Below are 21,789 nucleotides of genomic sequence, written 5' to 3' on the forward strand. Positions count from 1 at the left end.
AAAATATAGGATTACAATACATAAATTCATATTCCTTGAGTTGTCTGAATCACAGCTAGTACTTAACCAAATAAACTTGTGAAAGAAAATAAACAACCGGATGGTAAAATGTTTAACATACGCCTTCAACCCCGACTCAGGCCGTGGAATCTCAGTTCTGATGGTTCCGTCGACAAATCTGATATCCAATTTGAGGAAGAAATGATCGAACCAGAGCATTCTCCTTTAGAAACTATGCATGCTAGCAAAAGTAAGCATTTTCTGAGTTATACCATAGCATACAACTGCTCATAATCTTCACTGAAGTTCTTTCCAGCAGTAGCGATGTCAAGATACTCAATGCATATCGTAAAAAAACTGCAACGCTGATTGCACTTAGAGCAAGGCCGATCAAGCCTTGTCCCGCCTCGAATATAATTAACGTCGCTCAGTCAAATAAGTTGATCTTACAATTCGATGCTGTCAATCATTCGAAATGAAAGAAGCTATTGCTCCGGAAGCTACATATACACCAAACAATATGAGAGATTGTTGGGCGGAGAAATGCCTGCAATTAAGCCTCAGCCTTTTTAGTAGCCATCTCAGGATGAAGGCCGGTTACAACCAACGACCCTCTGCCATAATCAAACACCACAGGCCCACAATGTGTTGCAGATGTCAACTTAACATCAACTTTTCCTCTAGATTGATGTACTCTTTGAGGAGCCTGAGTGACCTAATTAGTAGGCAACTTTAATTATTAGATCGACCATTCTAAGTTGACGATTGAATGAGCAGGCAAAAGCAAGCACAAATTTCAGGCACGATCTGCAAGTTGTCACCTATGCAAGTATAGACACATGGTCACACTTGCGACCGAGAACTCTAGGCCAACAACCTGGTAGGTTGAGGATACTTAAGCCCCAAGACCAATAAAATATTTCATGTTCACGTCCATCACGCAACTGAACAAAGACAATTTTAGCAGCCAAAGAGACGAAGTCAAATACAGTCGATTCGAACTTAGAGGTATGGTATACACAACAACGTTGAAGAGCAATTTCAGTTGTACAATCTTTGAAAAGAAATTGACAATATCAAACGAAAGGCACATCCGACCGAGAGCACTCAGAATATGCCTCGCAGTCAACCCCACAGAGCAACATCCCGCGTCAGAAGTAACCCTCCAATCAAATGTCAAGGATGCATTCTTCCTTCCGGTTTGACTGATAGCACGGGGTAAGAAACCCGAAAGCTAGCAAGGGTTGAAATGGAGGGGTTCTGCGATTATTCCTCTGATATCTTTGTATTGTTTCGAATGGTTGCATTTTGATGTTGGCGTCGCGTAGAAACTTCTATCACAATGGTTTTTGTGCCTAAGTGATAGATAGTTCTTCGCCTATCCGAGTTTGGTACTTTGTGGGATATAATAGCAGAGAGACAGAATTGATGAAAAATGGCCCCTGCGTCATGTAAATCTGTGTCACCCCCAGAGTATGATAGGTAGATGCATGACTGACTTTTTGAATGTAACGAGCACTTTATAGAATCTTTTGACGCTCGATCTCTTTGCCATGCGAGGGAAGAAAGCATCTGCATATCATGAGCGGAGATTATCAGTCCGATTTAGCCATAGTTCTTCTAAATGGAATATCTCCTGTATATGAACATGCGAAGTCATGGACGTGCCTATCATTGCCTATACAGCCATCTTGATACTATTCAAGATGTAATTGCGATGTTTACTCACATGGCGAGAAAGTATGGTACCTCTGATACAAATTTTCATTCCCGTTCTTCATCGTTTGTTTCTTCCATGTCTCTGCGATTAAGTCCCAAGAACTGAACTGACTACCGGTGCCCCTCCCAATAGCATTGGTTACCAATGAATTTCCAATTAGACCTTGAAGTCCGGACTATCACATGCATGCCTGTCTGCATAAAGTGTTCTCTTACACGATCCGAATCATCCTTATTGGAGAGGATCAGTTCGACTTCGAGCTAAATCTCTATCAAGCGTTATGAGGAGAGACGGCAATCATCGACGAACAAGGATAGTTTGAGATGCCTTACCATCAAAGATATACATGTGTGCATCTTCGAACCATGTCCTCCAATGCCGCAACGAATGAAACGCGCTATCACTTACTTCTTCACTTATCGCCTTGGTGGCGTCAATATCAATCTCCACATACTCATGACGGTACATCGACTGTAAGCTACGAAAGTGGCCCTGCACATAATCCATATAATTTAATTTTCACTCTTTCGTCCATCCATCCGAAATACCAAGTTAATAGACATGCCTTCGGAAGATGGCTCTGATAGTATACATAACCGTTAATTCCAGGCACCTACATAGAAGCGAACGAGCTTCGGCACCTCCGTGCAGGATCTCCGCAACTAAACAAAAGGACCGAGAATGTATGCCTGTGATCTTCTTTGACAGACAGGGACAGGGGGGTTGCCCGATGTTCTACGGCGATGTACCTAGGTACATATTCACAGGTGAAACGAGGCGAAGGACACTGAGACTTCATTTTCCTGCGACAAAACCTTGTGTTTGAAGGGTATCCTAGGTCTGCTGAAGTGAACGGAAGGGGGAAAACAAAATTTACACAGCCACAATCATGGGGAATTCATTGCTACAATAAGTTTCACCATCTTCTTCGGATTAAGAGTCTCACATCCCTTGCAAAAATTGTGTTTCAAACCATCGGTTCAAAAGAATTTGGCTACCTAATTCTAGCTATATTCTAGCTGCATTCCATTCCCATGCAAGATCTTCCCTCTGATCAAAGCTCTTCCTTGAATCTCTAAGTTCAGTCAAGCTTGATATTTGACGTCAAATATGTCCCGTAAATGTACTAGCTCCTGAGAAGGTACCCGCTTTTACCCTGGTTATTCGTAGCTTTTGTGCTCCCTGTCTTTGTTCAGTTAATCCGATATTTTCGCCTTGTCCCAATGAAGAGTTTGCTTGAGGCCCAATTGTGCTCCGCTATATTTTTGATATGATCCAAATTTTATATTGGAAACGAATTCGTGTATGCGGGTGGAGCGAAATCGAATAGACTAGAAGGATTTCGGACCGCTTTTTGTAACGACAGTGAGGCAGGCAAGCTTCGAGTGGCAATCTTCGGACCCGAAATACTTCTAACAAATTGCAGATGAATTTGAACCTGAGGTTCATTTCATGTACACCGATGTGTTTTTCTGATATGCAGCTTTTGTGGCGAACTTGTTTGTGCCGGGCGGATCCATATCTACACAATTGCTATACAAAGCAAGTCTTCCATAGAATTTTGAGTATTTCCTTTTAGATTATTGTAATATAGTTGTAAAAGAATGATAGTGCTCGCGCCCGGAAAGGTTCCTCAGTCTCCCTGTTTGTCCCATAGATCGTATTCAAGGAAATTCCGTACGGATTTCAATTTCAAACCTCAGCCGGTACTTCTAGGTCTTGTAGTCGTGATTCTCTTCTGGCAAGCGTTTTCCCACTGACTAACAACGTAAGGCGGAGGAGGAGGGGTCTTCGGCGATGGCAAGGTCGGGGAGCCAGATGCATCGTTCGAACTTACTGCCCAGCCAATACTTCTTGGCCCTCTAGGCATATCTCCTGCACTATCCCACATCCACGGATCCCAAACATCATTGTCAATACTATCCACCGTCATCATAGCCTGTTGAAGTTCCGACAACTCTCGAACTCTTTTAGGATCTTCCGTTCGTCTAGCAGTAGTTGGAGATGGTTGATATGGCTGAAAGGTCTCAATACTGGTTATTGTAGGACCGACACTTTCTGATGTATCAGGTTCGGCATTCCAATACGAAGGAGGTGTTGACCATGGCAAGTCATCTTCGCCGAGTCGAAATCGTCCTGGTGTTGATGGTAAAGGTCGGTCTAATCGATCCATAATGTTTTGCCGAGGCAAATTCACTATCCGATGTTGTATTGGACTGCCAACAGCACTCATAGGGCTAACTGGACTGACTGGACTAATTGGTTGAGTTCTATCGTTCATCGTCGGTGGTGCAGATCTTCCCCTCCCTGGTGTTTCCATACCAATGCTCAGCCCTCGATCGAAATCTCGCTGTTGCTGTAGTTTTTGCTGATATTGAGATGGATTATTAGGTTGAGGATGACCAGGTGTCAATATCGATGGTATTGGTTTGCCACCCAAATGTGTATTTGCTCTTGCTCTTTCCCTTTCCCTCATGTTCCTTGATGCATACCTCAATGATGCCCCATGCCCCTTATCGTTCTCAGACATCGAGACCCTGAACTCGACGTTGACGTAAACTCCTGGTGCAGTTGGCCAGCGGGATGATCTTTGTTGTGGATTCGGTGGATATGGACCATCAAATGAAGTTGACATTTTTGTTCTCCTCAAATATAAATCTTCGATAACTTATCGAATCTCAATGTTGGACAATTTTTTTCGTTGGATCGTCAAACGCGCTTGCAGGAAGAGATTGGTTGGGGAGACAGGAGTTTTATGGTCTCGAAAAGAGCCGTTGTGTTGCAATCTCATGGGTAACAAGCAATTAGATGACGTGAAACCAAATAATTAAATTTATCACATCCGACAAACAGGACCTACTCCGCCCTAGTTGGAGAAGAGCCTTCAGGGCTTCTAGTCCGCTGTGCCATCGTAGGCTTAGTAGGTATGTAACGAAGGATGCAACCTTTCAGGGATACAGAGGCTGTGTATGCCTGATTTCCTACATTGGAATGAAAACAAATAAATCGCGGCCATACCGAACTTCTTTCGAATTACCTATGCACAAAGTGGAGATTACCAACATAGATAGATAAGGTGCTTAGATTTGATCCACAGCATCGTCGTGTTCGATTAGATGATGGAAAATAAATCCTGTCTTGCCTTTTTCGCGATCTCGGATACGTATGCACGAGAATGAGAGCTTTTAGGAGTTGCTCCAATCGACTCCTGTCTTACAATAAAATCCATGGCATGATGGATTAATTGAAATGATATCGTAATCATTTAGTCAATCAATTGTCCATTTAGATACAAGATTTGTTTGATGTTGTATCTAATGATTATACTTTGTAGGAGCATTTGATCGTGGCTAATCTCGTGTTGTCTTGTCGTAAGGTTAAAGGGTAAGACTTAGTTCATGGTGATCCCCCCCATCTTCCAGAAAAACCCCTTGGAAGGAGTGGATCCGAAATGTTAAGCAAAACGTGGATCATTCACTACAAATTCAAGCTCGGACGATTGGGCGCGTCGCTCTGGTTAGCCGGGTCTACATAGTACGAGGCAATACGTCGAAAAGTCTGCAACACAAGATGGGTCTATGGGGTCATGATTTGACTGTAGCGTGGAATAACTAGAGACCCGTCGAAATGTTGGTCAAGATTCCTTCGGATCTTTATAGAGATATGTCAAGCCACACTAGAACTCAAAAGCTTCTGTCAAGATCTTAAACGATGATGCGTATTACAAATGGAGCTTTACGACAAGAATAAGGACGCGGAATGTTTTTCGGAACTTTAACTATTGGCAGCCGAAAGCTCCTAGGGAGAAAACTTAGTGGCCCTATTCATATCCACAACGGTACAGTTTTGCGGCTGCCTATTGTGGGGAACCAACAATCCAAACATTTCCCCTGATTCATGAAGGTTGTTGTTCAACATGGCATTCTATAAAAGTTTGGTATGCCTCGTTTTAGCGCTATGTTTGGGAAAATATGCAGCTTGCGTGTCGAATATCGGACATGCAATGAAGATAACCTTGATTTTTGATTGAAAGAATCCAAAATTGTGTAGGACAAGAGTCAACCAATTTTCTACTTGCATACCTTGTTCATTTCTCGTCTCAATACATATCCTATCCCTTATGACGGCCTTCTTCAAATTATCCTACCTGCCACATTCATACTAACCCCTACATTAGAGCGCCGTTATCTGGATATCATATTGTGAATATAGATTTCCTTCCCGCTTCCATGGGACCATAGACATATGATTGCATGCTCACATGCTTTTCGTCGATATCTCTCTCTAATCCTATTGTCAAGGTGACGAAGTACCCTGCTTGCATTTACAGTTAGGAAGGGCGATGAGAGTGATTGTATTATTCTTACAAGATTCATGAGAATTTCAAAGACAGTGTGACACCAGGAGATAAGTCACATCGTAGAGTCTACCCAATCAAGCAATACACGAATAGGAAGATAATATATTTGGTCATCAGATACTTCCCCAAATATCATCCTGAAAGTCCTACGAAAATCTCCGACATAGATATCGTTCTATTAGCTTAAGGAAGCTCCGTGGTCTAAACATGATCTTTGAAAGGCAACTGCATATTTCCTATCCTATTATCTGTGAATCTTCTCAGGGTGAGAAATGAACTGACCGTCTTGGTCGACAGAGTTTTGGAATCTCGCACTTTCGCACTGTAAAATTGAAGTCCGCAAACTTAAATTCCAAGCAGTAGAACGGAAATGACATAGTCAGCCTCGATTAATCCTCCAGAGACATTAATTCAATGAAATTGAATAGTTGTGGTCAGCCTCGCTAGTTGAAATCCTCCATTGTCGAAAACGACTAAGCTAAATAATCCTTCGTGCTCCTTACTACGTGCAACTGAAAAGCCCCGAAGAACATAAGAATAATCTCAAGTTGAAAACCTGATATTCTATTCTCATCATTTGTGTTGGGAAAAGATACTTTCTGTGCTTCTCCATAGGAGCCTGCGTGTAAAATTCTGCACAAAATCGAGTGAAAAGAATTGTTGATGCCCAGTTGATCCGCTGCAATCCTTCGTACGCTAATAGCCCGAGAAAGCCAATGCAGGGAGCTTTTTTTATTTAGGAAACCAGGAATTGATGGCCGAGATTCCCAGTAAGTTACTTCCTCCAGAGGGGAGAACGAAAGCAAACTTAGAAGCCATAACATGATTTTTTGAACGGAAAAAAGCAAAGCTACTCAGGGCATCAAAATTAATATTTTGTTTGATCCAATCTTTTTTCGAACTGAAGTTTAGCCCTTGTTAGAATTTGTCACTCAGTCAACTGAAGATTTTCCACCAGGTAATCATCACAGTCTGAGTAGGTAAAATCCCCTTAAAAAAGTATCTCTATGTTTCGGACTCTCACATTCATATTCTTGTTCTCCATCTAATTCGAACAACTTAGGCTCGATATATATGTAATTGGAGAACAGATCGTTTACTTGGAATATCGAGGACGAAAATATTTGGGTCGTCTCTGGGTCTTCTCGGGGTCTACTAACCCCCCAGTCTGAACTAGCGACGTCTGCGTCAATATAAATCGAGCAATTCAAATCTGTGTGTTGGCATATCAAGAGCAGCTTTTGAAAGATAAATAATAATAACAAAACCATGTATAAAAGGTATCGTATTCGATGTTGAGGTCGAAGAACCAAGGATTCCGGTGACGACCGCCCTCAAACGTTTATGGTTTTCACGAATGTCAGAAACTGTCCTGTACCATTCTACCGGTAGACTATGGGAGAAAACTGAAGAATGGAAAGTCGAAAAACTTCACATAGCAAGCGCCAAGTTCGCAATATACTGCTCTCTGAAAGTCGGTTTTCTTCTTTGGACGCATTCAATAGAATCAATACAAATCGAGAGAGCTTCCCGAGCAGATCTGTAAAAGAAGAGAACATCCCGACCAGGTTGTTCTAAGATTTCAAGGAAATAATGATAAAATTCGGGGAATATGGAGTATTATTCCAGGAAGAGACGATGCTCTTGAGCAAGAAGGAAGGGTCTGTTTTTGTTCAATTGATTGATTGTGGTGCAAGGATATTCACACGTATAATACATACGTCCCGGAAAATTCTTCTTCTTCCATGAAGTGTGCAAGAAATCAAGACACTGTCTCTATGTCATCCATTTCCTTTGTGATTTCTTATCCTGCTTCTTCTGTCGTTCTTGGAAGATTTCGTTTCCTGAGTTCCAAGCGCGTCCATGTCATGTAACCTGATCTCTCAGTGGATTCGAAGTGAAGACTGGACCAATAGCTTGAATATTAGCACTAAAACTTACGCGTAAGGCCGGCGATGTAGTCCTCGGTGTGTCGCAGATGGCGAAAGAAATGATTCTTGGATTCAGAGATCTGCGATACTCAAATGCAGAGCTGGTAGCAACGTACTGTCCAGTTCACGTTCTTTGAACCCAAGCACACCATATAACTTCAGCCATTGGTTACCTGGAAACCTGCTTTGGCCAACTGCCTACCGATTCGTGAACTGCCCACTCATCTTCCATGATAAGAACCTCTTGACAACTACCGCGATTTCGAAAGCTGCATTTTCCCTTACTATATCTTTCCTGTACTTCCCTCTTTAAATGTAAAAGCATATGGTATTAAATAGTTCATGCGAAATGATCTCAAGCTCTTCGAGGCGAGCGGGCTGATATATATTGCGGGGCAGGCAGCGGACAGAGCTATATTGCACCGCCACGCGTGATATGTGGCTGTACATTGGAAATGCATTATAGGACGAAAATAAAATTGCTACATACGTTTCCTGGAATCGTTCATGAGATACTTGCTGCAGGATTTGTTTCAAGAAAGGCTGGCGATTCTCCTATTTCAACTCTCTTGCCTAGAAGGTTTGGATCAAAACTGTGAACTTTCTTTTATCTATTGACTCTTTCACTTCATAACTCTCAATTCATCTCCTTAGACACATGATCCATGAATGTACAACCTATAACAAGCTCTACCTCAGGCCTAGTACACAAGCACATAATCACCAGAGTTAAGCTAGAGCTGCAGCATACAATCCTTGCTAATCCTTAGACACTCTTTGGATCTCCCTCACAGCGACGTCAACTCCCTCGACAACCAGATGCGGTCCCCCACTTGCCAAATCGCCCAACATATCATTCCAACCCCCTTTACTTCTATCCACCCAACAAGTCATCAAACCCGCATGTCTCGCGCCTACAACATCGAATGGATTCCCACTGACAAGCCACACATCCTCGCAATCGTTTTTCTCAACACCACCTCTTACTTTCCTAACCAAATGTTCATAAACTTTAGGATGGGGTTTATAGTATTTTACATCTTCTACCGTAATGAGCTCGTTAAAGAGATCTTTAAACTTCGAGAGCTCTGGGGAATTATGGACGGATGAAGAAACCATTTCATTTGTCCCATTTGAGAATACATAAGCATTAGTTCCCGAATCTTTCGCCAAATTTTCGAGTCCGATTAAAGCGTCTGGAAAGGCGGAGAGAGAATTGTATGCTTTCATTACACTCTCAATATCCGTTTCAGCCAGAGCAAGTTTATGTTCGGATATTGCGTGACGAAGCGATGTATTGGTAATTTCTGAGAAGGGTTTATATAGTACTATGATTAATGTTAGATACCTACTTGATTGCTTATATTTCTCCATTATTTCGTTGTGGAGAAAATTTAAGATGGGGACCTGAACCGGGGAGAGAATTAAACTTACACATGCTGTTCATCCGGAAAGTGTATTCTAATTGCTATGGTCATATATCAGACGAGTAACACCGACTGACAAGAAACACTAGATCGCTACATACATATCTCCTCCATAGTGTAGCGACTGCTTGTGCTTTCTCGTCGCCAAAATGACGAGCCAATTCTTTTGCGATGCTTTCGGTAGAGAGGAGAGTACCATAGAGATCAAAGGCTATGATCGTTTTCTTGTCCGACATGATTGTATATACCTAGTAAAATTAGGACATTCTCTGCTCATTCAACAACATGAAATGACAACTTACCGGATCGTATAATGATATCTGGTATTGAATTGTTATATATCTATGATATTTTCGAAGAATAATATCCGTGAAATTTGCCATTCATTAAAATGATAAGCTCCAATAAGAGCATCATTGCGGGGTAAGATTTACTTACAGGTGATCATCATTAATAAATCTCGCCTGGTACCGAAAGCCTAGAATTGACGATATCTACTGCGGGACGACGCATAGTGGCTCCAGCTCAATACTTGGCAGCACTAATAAGCATCTCCACCATTGCATCTCACCGTCATGACTTCATCGATGGTGGCGTCCGGGCTTTCAATCAATATAAACATCGCCAGATAAATAAATCTCCACGTTCTAAACTTCACATGGAGTTACGGAACCCAAATTTACCGAGCCATTACCCCTTCATTTCGCCCTCCAGCTTTACCATCAACATCGGCGATAAATTTTACGCCTCATGATCGACACCACCGAAGAACCCAATTTTCGCATCTTTCTCGATTGTATCTCTACACCCTTGATTGAGCAATGCACATCTGCCTCCGACCCAAATACATCGAAACGGAAGACGAGGAAAGCTAAAGCGGGGAGAAAAACGGCGATAAAACCTCTATCGAAAGAGATCGACGTAGAAGAAACTAAAATCAACGATGCAGAGGAGCTGGCGGAGTTCATTGAGGTACGCTTTTTTTTATACATGAAAATGGGAGACTATTCCGAAGGAGATTGATGTTAATATATGTAAATTCAGTACATCGCTCTAGAAATATTCACGCATCTCCCATCCGACCTCCGAACCTTATCATACACAACCTACACCCACGACCCATCTCTCCAAAGAAAATATCCCTCCCTACACCCCCTCGATTTCGAAACCTCGACTCTCCTCACCGATTCGCTCCCCCCTGAAATCTCAGACTCACTGCACACCTACTCCCTGCTTCCCCCCTGTATAACCCTCTCTTCCTTCCTCCACACGCCCCTCTTCACCTACTTCTCGCATATCCTCTCTCCGCCCCCCACACCCCAAGCCCTCCGCGCCGTCACCACCGCCTGCGAGCTCTGCGACCGCGATTGGATCCCCCTCACGTACCACCATCTCATCCCCAAATTCGTTCATGCGAAAGTCCTGAAACGCGGGTGGCATACCGAGGAAGAACTAAACAATGTAGCGTGGTTATGCAGAGCGTGTCATAGTTTTGTGCATCGCGTTGCGGGGCATGAGGAATTGGCTAGAGAATATTATACGGTTGAGTTACTGGCTGAGAGGGAAGATGTGCAGAAGTTTGTGGATTGGGTGGGTAGAGTGAGATGGAAGAGTAGATGATGAACATCCGAGTTGGTGATGGATGAAGATATGCGGACGAAGAAGAAAGACGGGAATTATGGATTGAAGGTCAAGACGTAGTAGTTATGCATGTATTTAGGCAGGTATGTATGACCATAGGCTGAGGAGATCGAAGCTATGCCCACCCCTTTTGAACCCACGATTTTTCGGATTCAAACTTACCGAAAACGAACATCAGTCTCTGGTAGTCAAGATCAAATTCCTGTAGTGCGCGAGTTGTCTTCCTCGCACGTATACTTCCTATGCATAAGTGTTAAGGATATGTAGATGTTTTCATAACTTTTTATGCCTGGTCGTCTACTTTATCAATGAAACTGATAAATTTTTCAACTCGTGACGTCAACGTGGATAGTCTTTTTAAAGAAAGGTAAGCATCCTATATATCACAGCCTTCCCCGGAGAAGATATGCCCTCCGCGCTGATACATCTTCCCTGCGCAATGCTCGCTAAATTCCCCAAAATCAACTAAAATCATCACGGAATTCGTACTTACTTGGGAAATTGGAGTTTCCGCTCATCTCTACAGTGTAGCATTCTCTTGCTAGTCAAGCTATTTGATGTTGTTACAGTCATCGCAAGTGCATACACTTTTATTCTATTAAATGTTCTGAAATTTATAATTCATTTATATGCTAAAGAAAATTCCATCAATATACTTTCCAGCTCATGCGTGTACATTTTGCCCGCGTGCCATTATTGGGCCTCAGAATCATACGATCTCCTACTTCTCCTTCTCACCATACCACGAACTCTTTTTATAACATCAGTATGCTTTAAACTTGCACTGGATATATTGTTTCGTGGTCGAAAGCTAGAAATAGCGTTGACTTTCCACGCGAAAATGATAGCTGGAACAGAAATAAGTGCGGTGACACCAACTAATCATCATGTTAGCTATTGAATATCTCGGTCTCAGAAATACTCGCAGACAATGGGGAATATCCACCGCCCCTTATACTGCACGTTGTCACCTTCGTGGGGAAAATCGGATACGTTCAGCGCGAAGAGAGACGTCAGGAATGAGAGAGGAAGCTGCATTCGAAGATTAATCATTAGCTTTACAAGTATGCACCTCTCTCTGATGACTGCCAATCAAGACTTACAAATACGATGGTCATGATTGTAAACACAAAGATACTGTTGGACTGTCTAGCTGAATCATATGCTTGTAATCTGCCGAATTCCGCTTGTCGTAGGTCGAGTAGAGTGTTGATCTTTGTTTTATGTCAGCTGAAAAGTCCACTTATACTATCCTTTGCATTTCACTAACATAACCCTCCGTCTTATCTGCCTCAGAAAGCATAGCGTTCAAATATTTCTTGACATTGGTAGGACTGTAAGCTTTGAAATGCATCAGGTCACTGGAAGCAAAGACCTGCTTCCAAACAATTTCTTAATCCTCTGCCAGAGGTCTGAGCATATGAAGCTCGTCACGGATATCTCGTATCATGTTGAGAAGCTCGGTTTCAGATAAAATAACATGGTAGCGATTTAAAGGCATTGGTTTATCCAGTGACTTGGAGTCAGAATCTTCACTCGAAGGCTGTTCTTTCTTTTGCTCTGGTTCCAGAGACTTTTGTTCCCGAGGTTTTGCTTCCTGGAGACCTCGAAGAAACTCTCGGAATAGTGAAGATTCTTTCTCGGCCTAATCGATTATATTAGTTTGAAGATTAGGCAATCCTATGTGAGTAAAGTAACAAACCACGTCTCTAATCGACTTTCGAATATCTCAATCGGCCCCTTGTAGATTTGGTCAGAAACAGGTACAAAACGTTTCATGAAAAGCCCAGATGCAACACCAAGAAGAAGCTCCATCAGGGAGTCGACTGTTTTTGCGCGTTCAAATTGACTTTTTGTATCGCCGTGAAGTATGTCATCCAATGCATTCTGAAGGAGAATCTCTGGAGGTTTTCGATCTGCTTTGCTGATTTGTTCTGAAGTTTCACCAAATTTCTGAGTTGTGGCTGTGATAATTGTTTCTGAAGCAGGGTCAGCTAATTCACACGTTTATTTGTATTTGGAAATCAGAATTTTTAACAGTACTTTTGTCGATAATCCAAATCCAAAGCTGGTTCACCATGAGTATTTTTCTGCCTAGTGAGCGTTAGCTTCTAACACCATATGTTCTCCCATGCTTGTTTTTGACAGGAATGCAGTACCTCCCTATTCCTCGGATTTTTTTGTAAGAATTTTGACAGTACTTGATCATTATCTCTCTTTGAAGTATCGTCGATAGTTGGATAGTAATATTGATCGAGAGTTATAGGCTCATGCTTGATTTCCCTCGAGTTACGCTCGTTAATAGACTCATCAGGTAAAGCGGAAGATCTGGTGTTTGAAGACTCATCTCTTTCGCGATCAAAGGTCCCTATGTCGAGGTATGGCATCTATAATGTAGAATGGTCAGTATCTTACATTTCTATTAAAGCAGGATATTGTGCAGTCACTTACATAAAGTGCCGCGCAAGCGCCGGCAGTGGACTCTCTTGGTGCCTGGTCGCCATTTCTTTCATTGGCTGGGTCGTGGTAGCTATCTTCCTGCTTGCGCTTTAAATGCAAAGATGGTAAGCTCCCAGCTCTGTCTAAACCATGATTCTTCATTGCATACCACAAATTGGGGTTTCATATAATAACGTTCTGCGCCTGCCGCCAGCTCTGTCCAGCTTTTGTTGAAGTGTTTCATAATAGCCATGTGTTCCCTCTCGGATCGTCCCAAATCACTTGATAGTCGACTTACAAGGTCCTAGGAAGAATATGGTCAGATATCTGTGGCAAGATTGGAATCATGATACAGCTTACTCGCATTAAATTTAACTATCGATCATTTATCAGCGTCGCTTCAAAACTCAACGCACATGCAAACTCTGAAGGTCTTACCTCTTTAACGGGAAGATGAATCCAGCGAAGATGAGACTCAAGCAGACTGCCGCTCGAAGGTGCCTCATCGCCAGGTTTCTCATGCTGGGGTGAAGTTGAATCCAGACTCAGAGAGTCTTTCGTCTGAACATCAGTCCTGTTTGAGGAAGCCCCGAAATTTTACATTTGGGCTTCCTTCAGTGACGCTAACTCGCGCTTCACTCAAATCTCCGGCTTTTCTCATTATGTACTCTGGGCCGATATCGTAAATCAGCTCTTGAACACTTGAGGGGGCATATTTAGCACGTTTTGGTTCTGCACCAGAAGGAATGTCAACAATGATCACCTGATAATTCATGACTTGATTGCTATTTGCGGGCTTTCGAAACTTGCTTTTATGCTTTTCGTTCGGATTCTAGACATGATCGAGGGTTGATGGAGGAGCCTGGAGTAATCCCTTTATGGCTTCAGACTTTTTGTCTTTGTTTTCAACAATAAGCTTTAAGGCGCTGTTGATCTTGTCGAACGAGTAACCGCCCTTCGACAACAACCACCATACAATAACTGCCTGGGATCGACAAACAGCCCACTGAAGAGCTGTGAAACCTTCCGAGTCTTTGACGTCTCTCTTACCACCGGACTTCAAGAAACCTTTGAGTATCTTTTCATTCCCGGGCTCTTCATGTCGAGCTAGAAACTCAAGAATTTGAGCTGAAACATCTGGATAAGACTCCATCAATCTTTTTCAGTGTCTTGAAATTGTTCGATTTGGGACCAAAACAAGTCCTCTAGTTTGTCATGCCCTTTCTCAATTGCAATGGCTAAAGGCGAGTCTCGTCGACTATTTTGCTGTATAATCAAAGCAACTGCTGCCCACCCTAATGGTTGATCCAGTGTGTCTGATTGCATCATCATTCTTCCTAAAGGGAGTTGTGCAATTTCGACCATACCACTTTTAGAGGTTATGTGAAGCCATGTAGTCCCTTCTCTAGTCCAGCGCAGTACTTGTCGATCATGATCAATGCATCGGTTAGCCAAATCTTTGGCACCATTAGAAACTGCCCAATACGTGATGATATGAAGCTGCTCCAGTGTCTCATACTTAGAGCTTTCAAAACCTTGTAGTAATCCGATCTCAATTTTACGAATCTCCGAAATGCTTTGTATGTAAGGGTATTTTGCCGATGGAAATTTGGGGTAGTATTGTTCCGCAGCTAAGATTTCGAGCGCAATTCCAATGTTCTCCTGGCGCAAAGGGGCAGTGTGAAGAGGTACGATTCCTTGACGATCAGTAAATATGACGTTGGCACCATTTTGAATAAGGAGCTTGACGTGTTCAAGATGATTTCGGAAGACCGCGTATGCCAAGGCAGTCATTCCATGACTGCTCTCTAATTCCATATCTGCATTATGCTGCAAGAGCAATTCGACTATACAACTGGAAGGAAGATAGCAAGCCTCCATCAACGGAGTCGGGATATTTTGATGCCCTATTTGGTTAACGCCGGCACCATATATCAGGAGGCACCGGGCATGTTCGAGTTTTTGATTTATACATGCAAGATATAAAGGTGAACAGCCATTAGCATTAAGTTGGTTAATGTCTACACCTGAACCTACCAAATAAACTATGATATCATTGTGGTTACTTGAGAATTCCAGGGAACAGGATATGACTTTGTGATAACAAGTACCATTATCTCGCCCGCCTACATCCGAGAGAAATGCACCTGATGCTCTTAGTTTCTTGAAGATTTCTACATGAGCTTTTTCAGACGCAATTAGAATTGCGGAGTAGGAAGCATCATTTCTTTTGTGAATATCCGCCCCCTTGTTCAAAAGTTCCTCGACAATTTCGACATGACCCCTGGAAACAGCTAAGTGCAATGGAGTGTCTCCTCCTGTTCCTGGCTGATTGATTGCTGCTCCCCTTTTCAAAAGCCATTTTGCAACATTGGCATTGCCAAAAATACTTGCTAGATGCAGTGGTGCAATGCGAGAACAGTTTGCCTCATTGATATATCTATGTGAGCCTCGTCTGTAAAGAATTTTCAGAGTTTCAAGCTCGCCAGTCATAGCAGCATAGTGAATTGCCATACTGTTATAATTGTCAAGCTGGCTATAGTCGGCGCGTGCGTCCAGAAGACACTCCACATCCTCTTCTCTGCCATATCTGGATGACAAATGTAATGGAGTCTTCCCATCACGATCTTTTTGATTTATATCTAGCTTTTGAGAAAGGAGTACATCTATGTTGTTTTTAGAACCATATCTAGATGCCAAATGTAGTGCGGTTCTGCCAATTATAGGAATATTTTCGTCCAATTTAACACTAAATTTGTAAAAGAAGATTGATGATCAAAGGTTTACTAAACCCTGAAGCCCAGTGAATTAAGGCGAGGTCGAGGTATATTTCTCTGCCATCATGGTTGATTCTTGTAGGTACATTCATCTCAAGCAAATCAGTCTTGGAGTTGAAAAGCCTTCTCAGGTCATTAAGGTCGCTTTCTTGCATCGTCTTTATGAGGAGTTCCGCTTTGGGACCACCTGAGTCCGGGGAAAGACTGATAAGTAACTCCGAAAGGCATTGTTGCTGTCTCCCTGAATGAGCTCTAATTTGGACAAGTTCTCGTTATGTGATGTGTTTCCGGCTTCCATGATAATTTGAGGTGCTTTTTGTGAAGTAAGAAAAAAGAGTTTCAAAATTCATTCTGGACAATGCCGAAATATGAATGGAAAGAAATGGCAACATGTAGTATTAACTGCGGCTCACATTCGCCATCAACTCATTATGGGCATTTGTTGCGAAGGAATTACCATACTTGGCAGGTTGCGCATGAGTTGAGCTTACCCTGGCTCCATGTAGACGGGAAAACCAATACATATACACCAAGAACATATGGTCGTAGACATTCGAGTGTTCCCTACTAAGCGCCCCACCCACCACTCCATCTACACCCCTCAGCCTCGGCGCGAGTAGGTGCTTCGGAATAGTTCTTCCTCAAAATTGTCTTTGAAATCTTATTATAGAATGAATGGAAGTCTGGTAAAAATTACACAGCCGACAGGAATTTGAATTAATACAAATGAATGCTGAAAGAATTCTTCGAGAGAACATGAAGCCTCGGAAAAGATGCCGGGTAGAACAACCTCTCATGCAGATCTCGATGGTAGCAGCAAGTACTCAAACGAGAACTCTGAGGACTGAAGTGGAGAAATATCCCATGTAAGCGGCAGTTGAACATGGCCTCTCTAAGAATGTAGTTGTGGATACCTCAGCTTGGGCGGAAGCTAGTACTAGCCTGTTAGTTTATTATCACCTCTTTTATATTCACCATCATTTCAACGAATCAATATTCTGACACCCAACCTGAAAGTGCAGCGTCCACAGACTCTGCACTTACTATCGTGTGCCTATAAAATGATAAGACATTGAAATTTGCATGGTTTATTCATTTTGGTGATTGCTATTTATAGTGTCTCAGCTTTTCCATATGGAGAATACCCGCACAAATGAAGAGACGATGGGAGATCATTCGTAGGAAAAGAGTTGTATTGTATTTACCATTGAGGCGGCACAGAAGACGATCTCTTCATACCCAACCCCACCCCACCCCACCAGCCAATCTATGGAAAGAACTATCCTTCAAGCCGCCACTTCCCTCTCCAACCGATGTAACATCTGTATGTACCCCATTTAGACCCCGTAAAGTAGTGGCAAATTCCACAGTGTTTCGGTTTCACGACCATTACAAGCATTGATTTTGATGGTCGACATATGTGTCAATCGAAAAAATATGACTTGTTGCATCATGTTGCTATTGGTTTTGAAAGTAGGTATACTCGAGCAGTATGAATCTGAATTAATCATAACTTACAACTTCTACTACCGTCTTCTCATCAATGTGATGAATTGATTTACACAAGGTAGCTCTCCCGAGACCAATCAATCTCATCGACTCACGAGCACCTGTCAGTTCAAATCAACCTACGTGACCTATTCAATGATCGCTGTTACAAATGACGCAGTAGGTGACAATAGGGCTATCTTAGCATTTTGAGATCCTACAAGTCTAATCATTTTTTTAATATATTGATAAATTAATAATATAAAAGAATTACTAATTACTAAAATTATATTAAAAATGTGATTTGCTTGTCTTAATTCTATCCCATCTAAAAAAGAATTTCTAAATATAAATAAATCTAGATTTTAATCAGAGATTCTTATTTGTAAAGTAAAAGATCATTAAAAAGAATTAAATAATAGTAAATCAAATACTTTTTGTAAAACAAAAGATACTAAATCAGTTTCTCTTTAATTAACTTTAATATTAAAAAAATCTATGTTTTTTTTCTAATATTTTAAAAGAATTGTATTCATTCAGCTTTTTGGATTCGTTTTATATCAATTCAAAAATATTAATCAATCTTTAAAGCATAATATCATTTCATTAACTTATATATTGTAATATCAAATGGCTAAAAAAAATAAAAACCAAAAAATAATAATACGAATAAATCAATATCTTCTTCTATATAGGAAACAATAAAGCTGCCTAGCATATGATTTAATTAACTATTTATAATCAAAAGTCGAGATCGGTTATCTAATACTTTCTTGGATTCTAATTCGAAAATCTTTTTTGACTATTCTAATCTATAATTATTTAAAGTTCATGCATTTGTATTAATAGAAAACTATCAGTTTTGAAATATATCCTTTGAAATCTATACAGAATTTGTATTCTAAACCTTAAAAATAACTATAAATAATAAAATCTTTTCAATTACATTAATATATTAAATTTAATTATTCATTTTTATTTATCAATTATAACTTTCCAATTTGATTTCTAAATAAAATCAACTATAATATATATATTTTAAGTACTTCTAATTCCAAATCCGATTTTATTCATATTATATATATTATTTAATTTATATTTTCGTTTAATAAAATATATACAAAATATATTAAACTAAGTTTAAATATTCTCCAAAATTGCATTTTTAATCTAATTAGATTCTAATTGATATAAATAGTATATTTTGAATTCTAAATATTGTTTTTAGAATCTATAAATGTTACGAGAGAATTAAGCCTATATAAACCCAATTAGCCTAAGACTGTTAGTGGCGTCACTTTTAGCGTGACATGTTACGGAATTCACCGTCTTGTATAACAATATATGATTGAACATAGTACTCCTCTAAAACGCGTATTTCTATAATTATCAAATAACATAGTTTAACACCGAGTGGGTCACTTTCACTTCAATTTACACTCTTTATATTCAATATATATTTTATCAATTATTTATTATAGAATCTATAAATAAAGAAGTATATTTATTTTTAGTTATTAAAGCTTTTCAAAAAAACAAAAAACTAAGTATTCAATAAATTACTCAATTATATAATATATCTTATATAATAATTAATTATAAAATAAATAATTTATTTTTGTATATAAAAATTCAAACAAATTATTATAAAATTATAGAATTAGAAGAAAAAGTAATTATTCAATATATTTTTAATATAGATTTAAAAGGGTTTCTATTTAAATTTAAGAATATAAAAGATATAGCAAATTATATTCTCAAATTAAGGGATACAAAATATATTGAAAAGCTTTGAATAGATTTATTTATAAAATATCAAATCGAAAGAAAAATGTATTTTAATTATATTTATAATTTTCAAAGAGTTTTTTATAAAAATCCTAAACTTTTTAAAAAATAATTTCAATTAATTGTAAATATATAAATGAAATATAATATTTTGAATAAAGATTTCTGTAATTTTGATAAAATAGATTTTATAATAGGGATTATATATATAATAATAATAATAATTAATATTAAATGAAATAGTAGAAGTAAGATAATATAGCTAAATAATCAAAAATAAGTTATAATAATAATATATAGAAATAAAGAGAATAAAACTATTCCCCTATTTCTAATAATTTAAGAATAAGTTTATCTTTCTAATTAATATATTAAAACAAATCTTTCTATAAAATAAATTATTAAATCTATATCTAATAAATAAATAAATAATAAAACAGATTTAGAATAATTAAAATATTTTGATAAGTATACTAAAAATTAAAAAAAAATCAAATATCGAATATTAATACTAAATGAATATAAAAACTACAAATCAATAACTTTTCAAATATATTATAAAAAAAATAATATTATATATTTATATTTATTACCATATTCAAATTATTTAATTCAATTACTTGATATTAACTGTTTTAATAATCTGAAATATTTATATAATAATCAAATTAATGGATCTATTAAGATATATATTAATTATATTTTCGAAATTAGATATTCGAATTTGTATATCTACTCCCTCTTTTTTCAATCTAAATTAATAAATCTCTCAAACTCTTTATAATCTAATTAAAGCTCTTTCTCAATTAATATTAGTTAAATCTCGAATAACTCATTATTAAACAAACTCCCTTATATCTATATTTGAGATTGTATTAATTCTAATTAAAAGTATAAAAAAATTAGCTTATAAAAATATACTTTTAAATATAGAGAATTATATATTTTGGGTAGTAAATAAAATATTAAATAAATATCAATATATAAAAAAAACCTAATTATATTAAGAAGAAATGCTTATTAAATAAAAGACTATTAATATATTATTTTAATAAGACATTAATATTTAGATTTAATATAATAAACATTAAAAAAGGGGGGATTCTAATGGGGAAATATCTTTTAATTGATATTATAGTAAATATAGAAAAACAGATTATAATATAAGAATCTATCAAAATAATGTAATAGATTTTAGATTATTAGATTCTTAATAGTTTAAATCAATTAATTCAATAATTATTAAATAATCTATATTTGAAGATGTAAATTAAGGTGAAAGTAGCCTACTTAATGATATAACCCACTCGATGTTAAATTACGTTAATCTTTTATTTAATTTATATATAAACTCTATAATATCAAATTAAACAATTCTATTACTTAATTAGAATATATAAGATAGATATTATTACGGGGCAGGCAGATAGGAATAGAGCTCTAATAACTTTGCCCTAATTTGGTAAAGTTATATCAATTTAGATAATAGATTTAAATTGAGAATTAAAATATAATTCAAAAAGTTAGAATATAGAATCTTCTAAATTAAAGATATACAAAATTTTTATAAACAAATTAATCCAATTGAACTCTAATTTACTTATATTTTGATATAAACATTTATTTTAATTCTATTCAATAGAATTAATATATTATATGATTTTATATTGTAATATTATTCCCTTTCTAAAAACTAAGTTTTATTGAAATAGGAATATTATAATTTAATTGTTATAAATTAATAGTATTTGTTTAAATAAATTCTAATTTATCAAAATATTTTCGATAAAAATTATAAATTAATTTTTATATATTCTTTAAATAATTTATAAATTCTTTAATTAATATTTTATAATCGATTTAATGAATAGTATATTTCAAACAAAATCCTTTACAATCTTTTCTTTTCTAATAGGAATTCAGAATCTCAATAGTTTTAAATTATTCTAAATTATTAATCTCAATAGATAATAGCAGTAGATTATATTATTTAAAAACAGAATTGTTATATGTAAAATATAGTAAATTAATATAAAAAATAGGATAAATTTTTATTAAAGTAAAAATTCTAAGATTTTTCTAATTAAGTTTTTTTTATAGATATAAAATCTTAATATTTTTAATATTCAATTAAATTAGATTATTAAATAAATATTTATAGATAAAGGAATAATATATATCAATATTCTTCAAATATTAGATTTAATTAATAATTAAT

General features: G+C 37.9%; 6 protein-coding genes across 6 annotated transcripts; 1 reads left to right on the forward strand and 5 right to left on the reverse strand.

The window, feature by feature from the left end:
• Positions 1 to 3,419: 3,419 nt before the first annotated feature.
• On the reverse strand, positions 3,420 to 4,355 carry EAE97_009796 (uncharacterized protein; the record flags this gene model as incomplete). The annotated part of the gene is made up of 1 exon (XM_038880311.1): positions 3,420 to 4,355. One exon carries the CDS (start codon positions 4,353 to 4,355, stop codon positions 3,420 to 3,422), a length of 936 nt encoding a protein of 311 aa, XP_038729017.1.
• Positions 4,356 to 8,770: 4,415 nt separating this feature from the next.
• On the reverse strand, positions 8,771 to 9,674 carry EAE97_009797 (uncharacterized protein; the record flags this gene model as incomplete). Its single annotated transcript, XM_038880312.1, has 3 exons — positions 8,771 to 9,339; positions 9,446 to 9,479; positions 9,540 to 9,674. The coding sequence occupies 3 exons, from the start codon at positions 9,672 to 9,674 to the stop codon at positions 8,771 to 8,773; spliced, it is 738 nt and encodes a 245-aa protein (XP_038729018.1).
• Positions 9,675 to 10,074: 400 nt separating this feature from the next.
• Positions 10,075 to 11,506, forward strand: EAE97_009798 (uncharacterized protein). The gene is made up of 2 exons (XM_038880313.1): positions 10,075 to 10,410; positions 10,483 to 11,506. The coding sequence occupies exons 1-2, from the start codon at positions 10,189 to 10,191 to the stop codon at positions 11,056 to 11,058; spliced, it is 798 nt and encodes a 265-aa protein (XP_038729019.1). The 5' UTR covers positions 10,075 to 10,188; the 3' UTR covers positions 11,059 to 11,506.
• A 190-nt stretch (positions 11,507 to 11,696) lies between these two features.
• EAE97_009799 (uncharacterized protein) lies at positions 11,697 to 12,433 on the reverse strand (the record flags this gene model as incomplete). The annotated part of the gene is made up of 4 exons (XM_038880314.1): positions 11,697 to 11,957; positions 12,051 to 12,111; positions 12,183 to 12,293; positions 12,350 to 12,433. 4 exons carry the CDS (start codon positions 12,431 to 12,433, stop codon positions 11,773 to 11,775), a joined length of 441 nt encoding a protein of 146 aa, XP_038729020.1. The 3' UTR covers positions 11,697 to 11,772.
• Positions 12,434 to 12,472: 39 nt separating this feature from the next.
• Positions 12,473 to 14,293, reverse strand: EAE97_009800 (uncharacterized protein; the record flags this gene model as incomplete). Its single annotated transcript, XM_038880315.1, has 9 exons — positions 12,473 to 12,724; positions 12,778 to 13,058; positions 13,157 to 13,169; positions 13,239 to 13,466; positions 13,531 to 13,626; positions 13,688 to 13,822; positions 13,879 to 13,893; positions 13,957 to 14,079; positions 14,120 to 14,293. 9 exons carry the CDS (start codon positions 14,291 to 14,293, stop codon positions 12,473 to 12,475), a joined length of 1,317 nt encoding a protein of 438 aa, XP_038729021.1.
• Positions 14,294 to 14,350: 57 nt separating this feature from the next.
• On the reverse strand, positions 14,351 to 16,593 carry EAE97_009801 (uncharacterized protein; the record flags this gene model as incomplete). The annotated part of the gene is made up of 4 exons (XM_038880316.1): positions 14,351 to 14,675; positions 14,717 to 15,563; positions 15,630 to 16,184; positions 16,512 to 16,593. 4 exons carry the CDS (start codon positions 16,591 to 16,593, stop codon positions 14,351 to 14,353), a joined length of 1,809 nt encoding a protein of 602 aa, XP_038729022.1.
• Between the last annotated feature and the right edge of the window lie 5,196 nt (positions 16,594 to 21,789).

Source organism: Botrytis byssoidea, assembly GCF_014898295.1.
Source record: "Botrytis byssoidea strain MUCL 94 chromosome Unknown BBYS_023, whole genome shotgun sequence".
NCBI classification, from domain to species: Eukaryota; Fungi; Ascomycota; class Leotiomycetes; order Helotiales; family Sclerotiniaceae; genus Botrytis; species Botrytis byssoidea.

What these genes read in the sequence shown, in the direction of transcription:
- EAE97_009798 (XM_038880313.1), top strand. Translation starts at nt 10,189, where the DNA reads ATGATCGACACCACCGAAGAACCCAATTTTCGCATCTTTCTCGATTGT. An exon ending in AGCTGGCGGAGTTCATTGAG is followed by an intron (nt 10,411 to 10,482) that starts GTACGCTTTTTT and finishes ATGTAAATTCAG; the next exon opens with TACATCGCTCTAGAAATATT.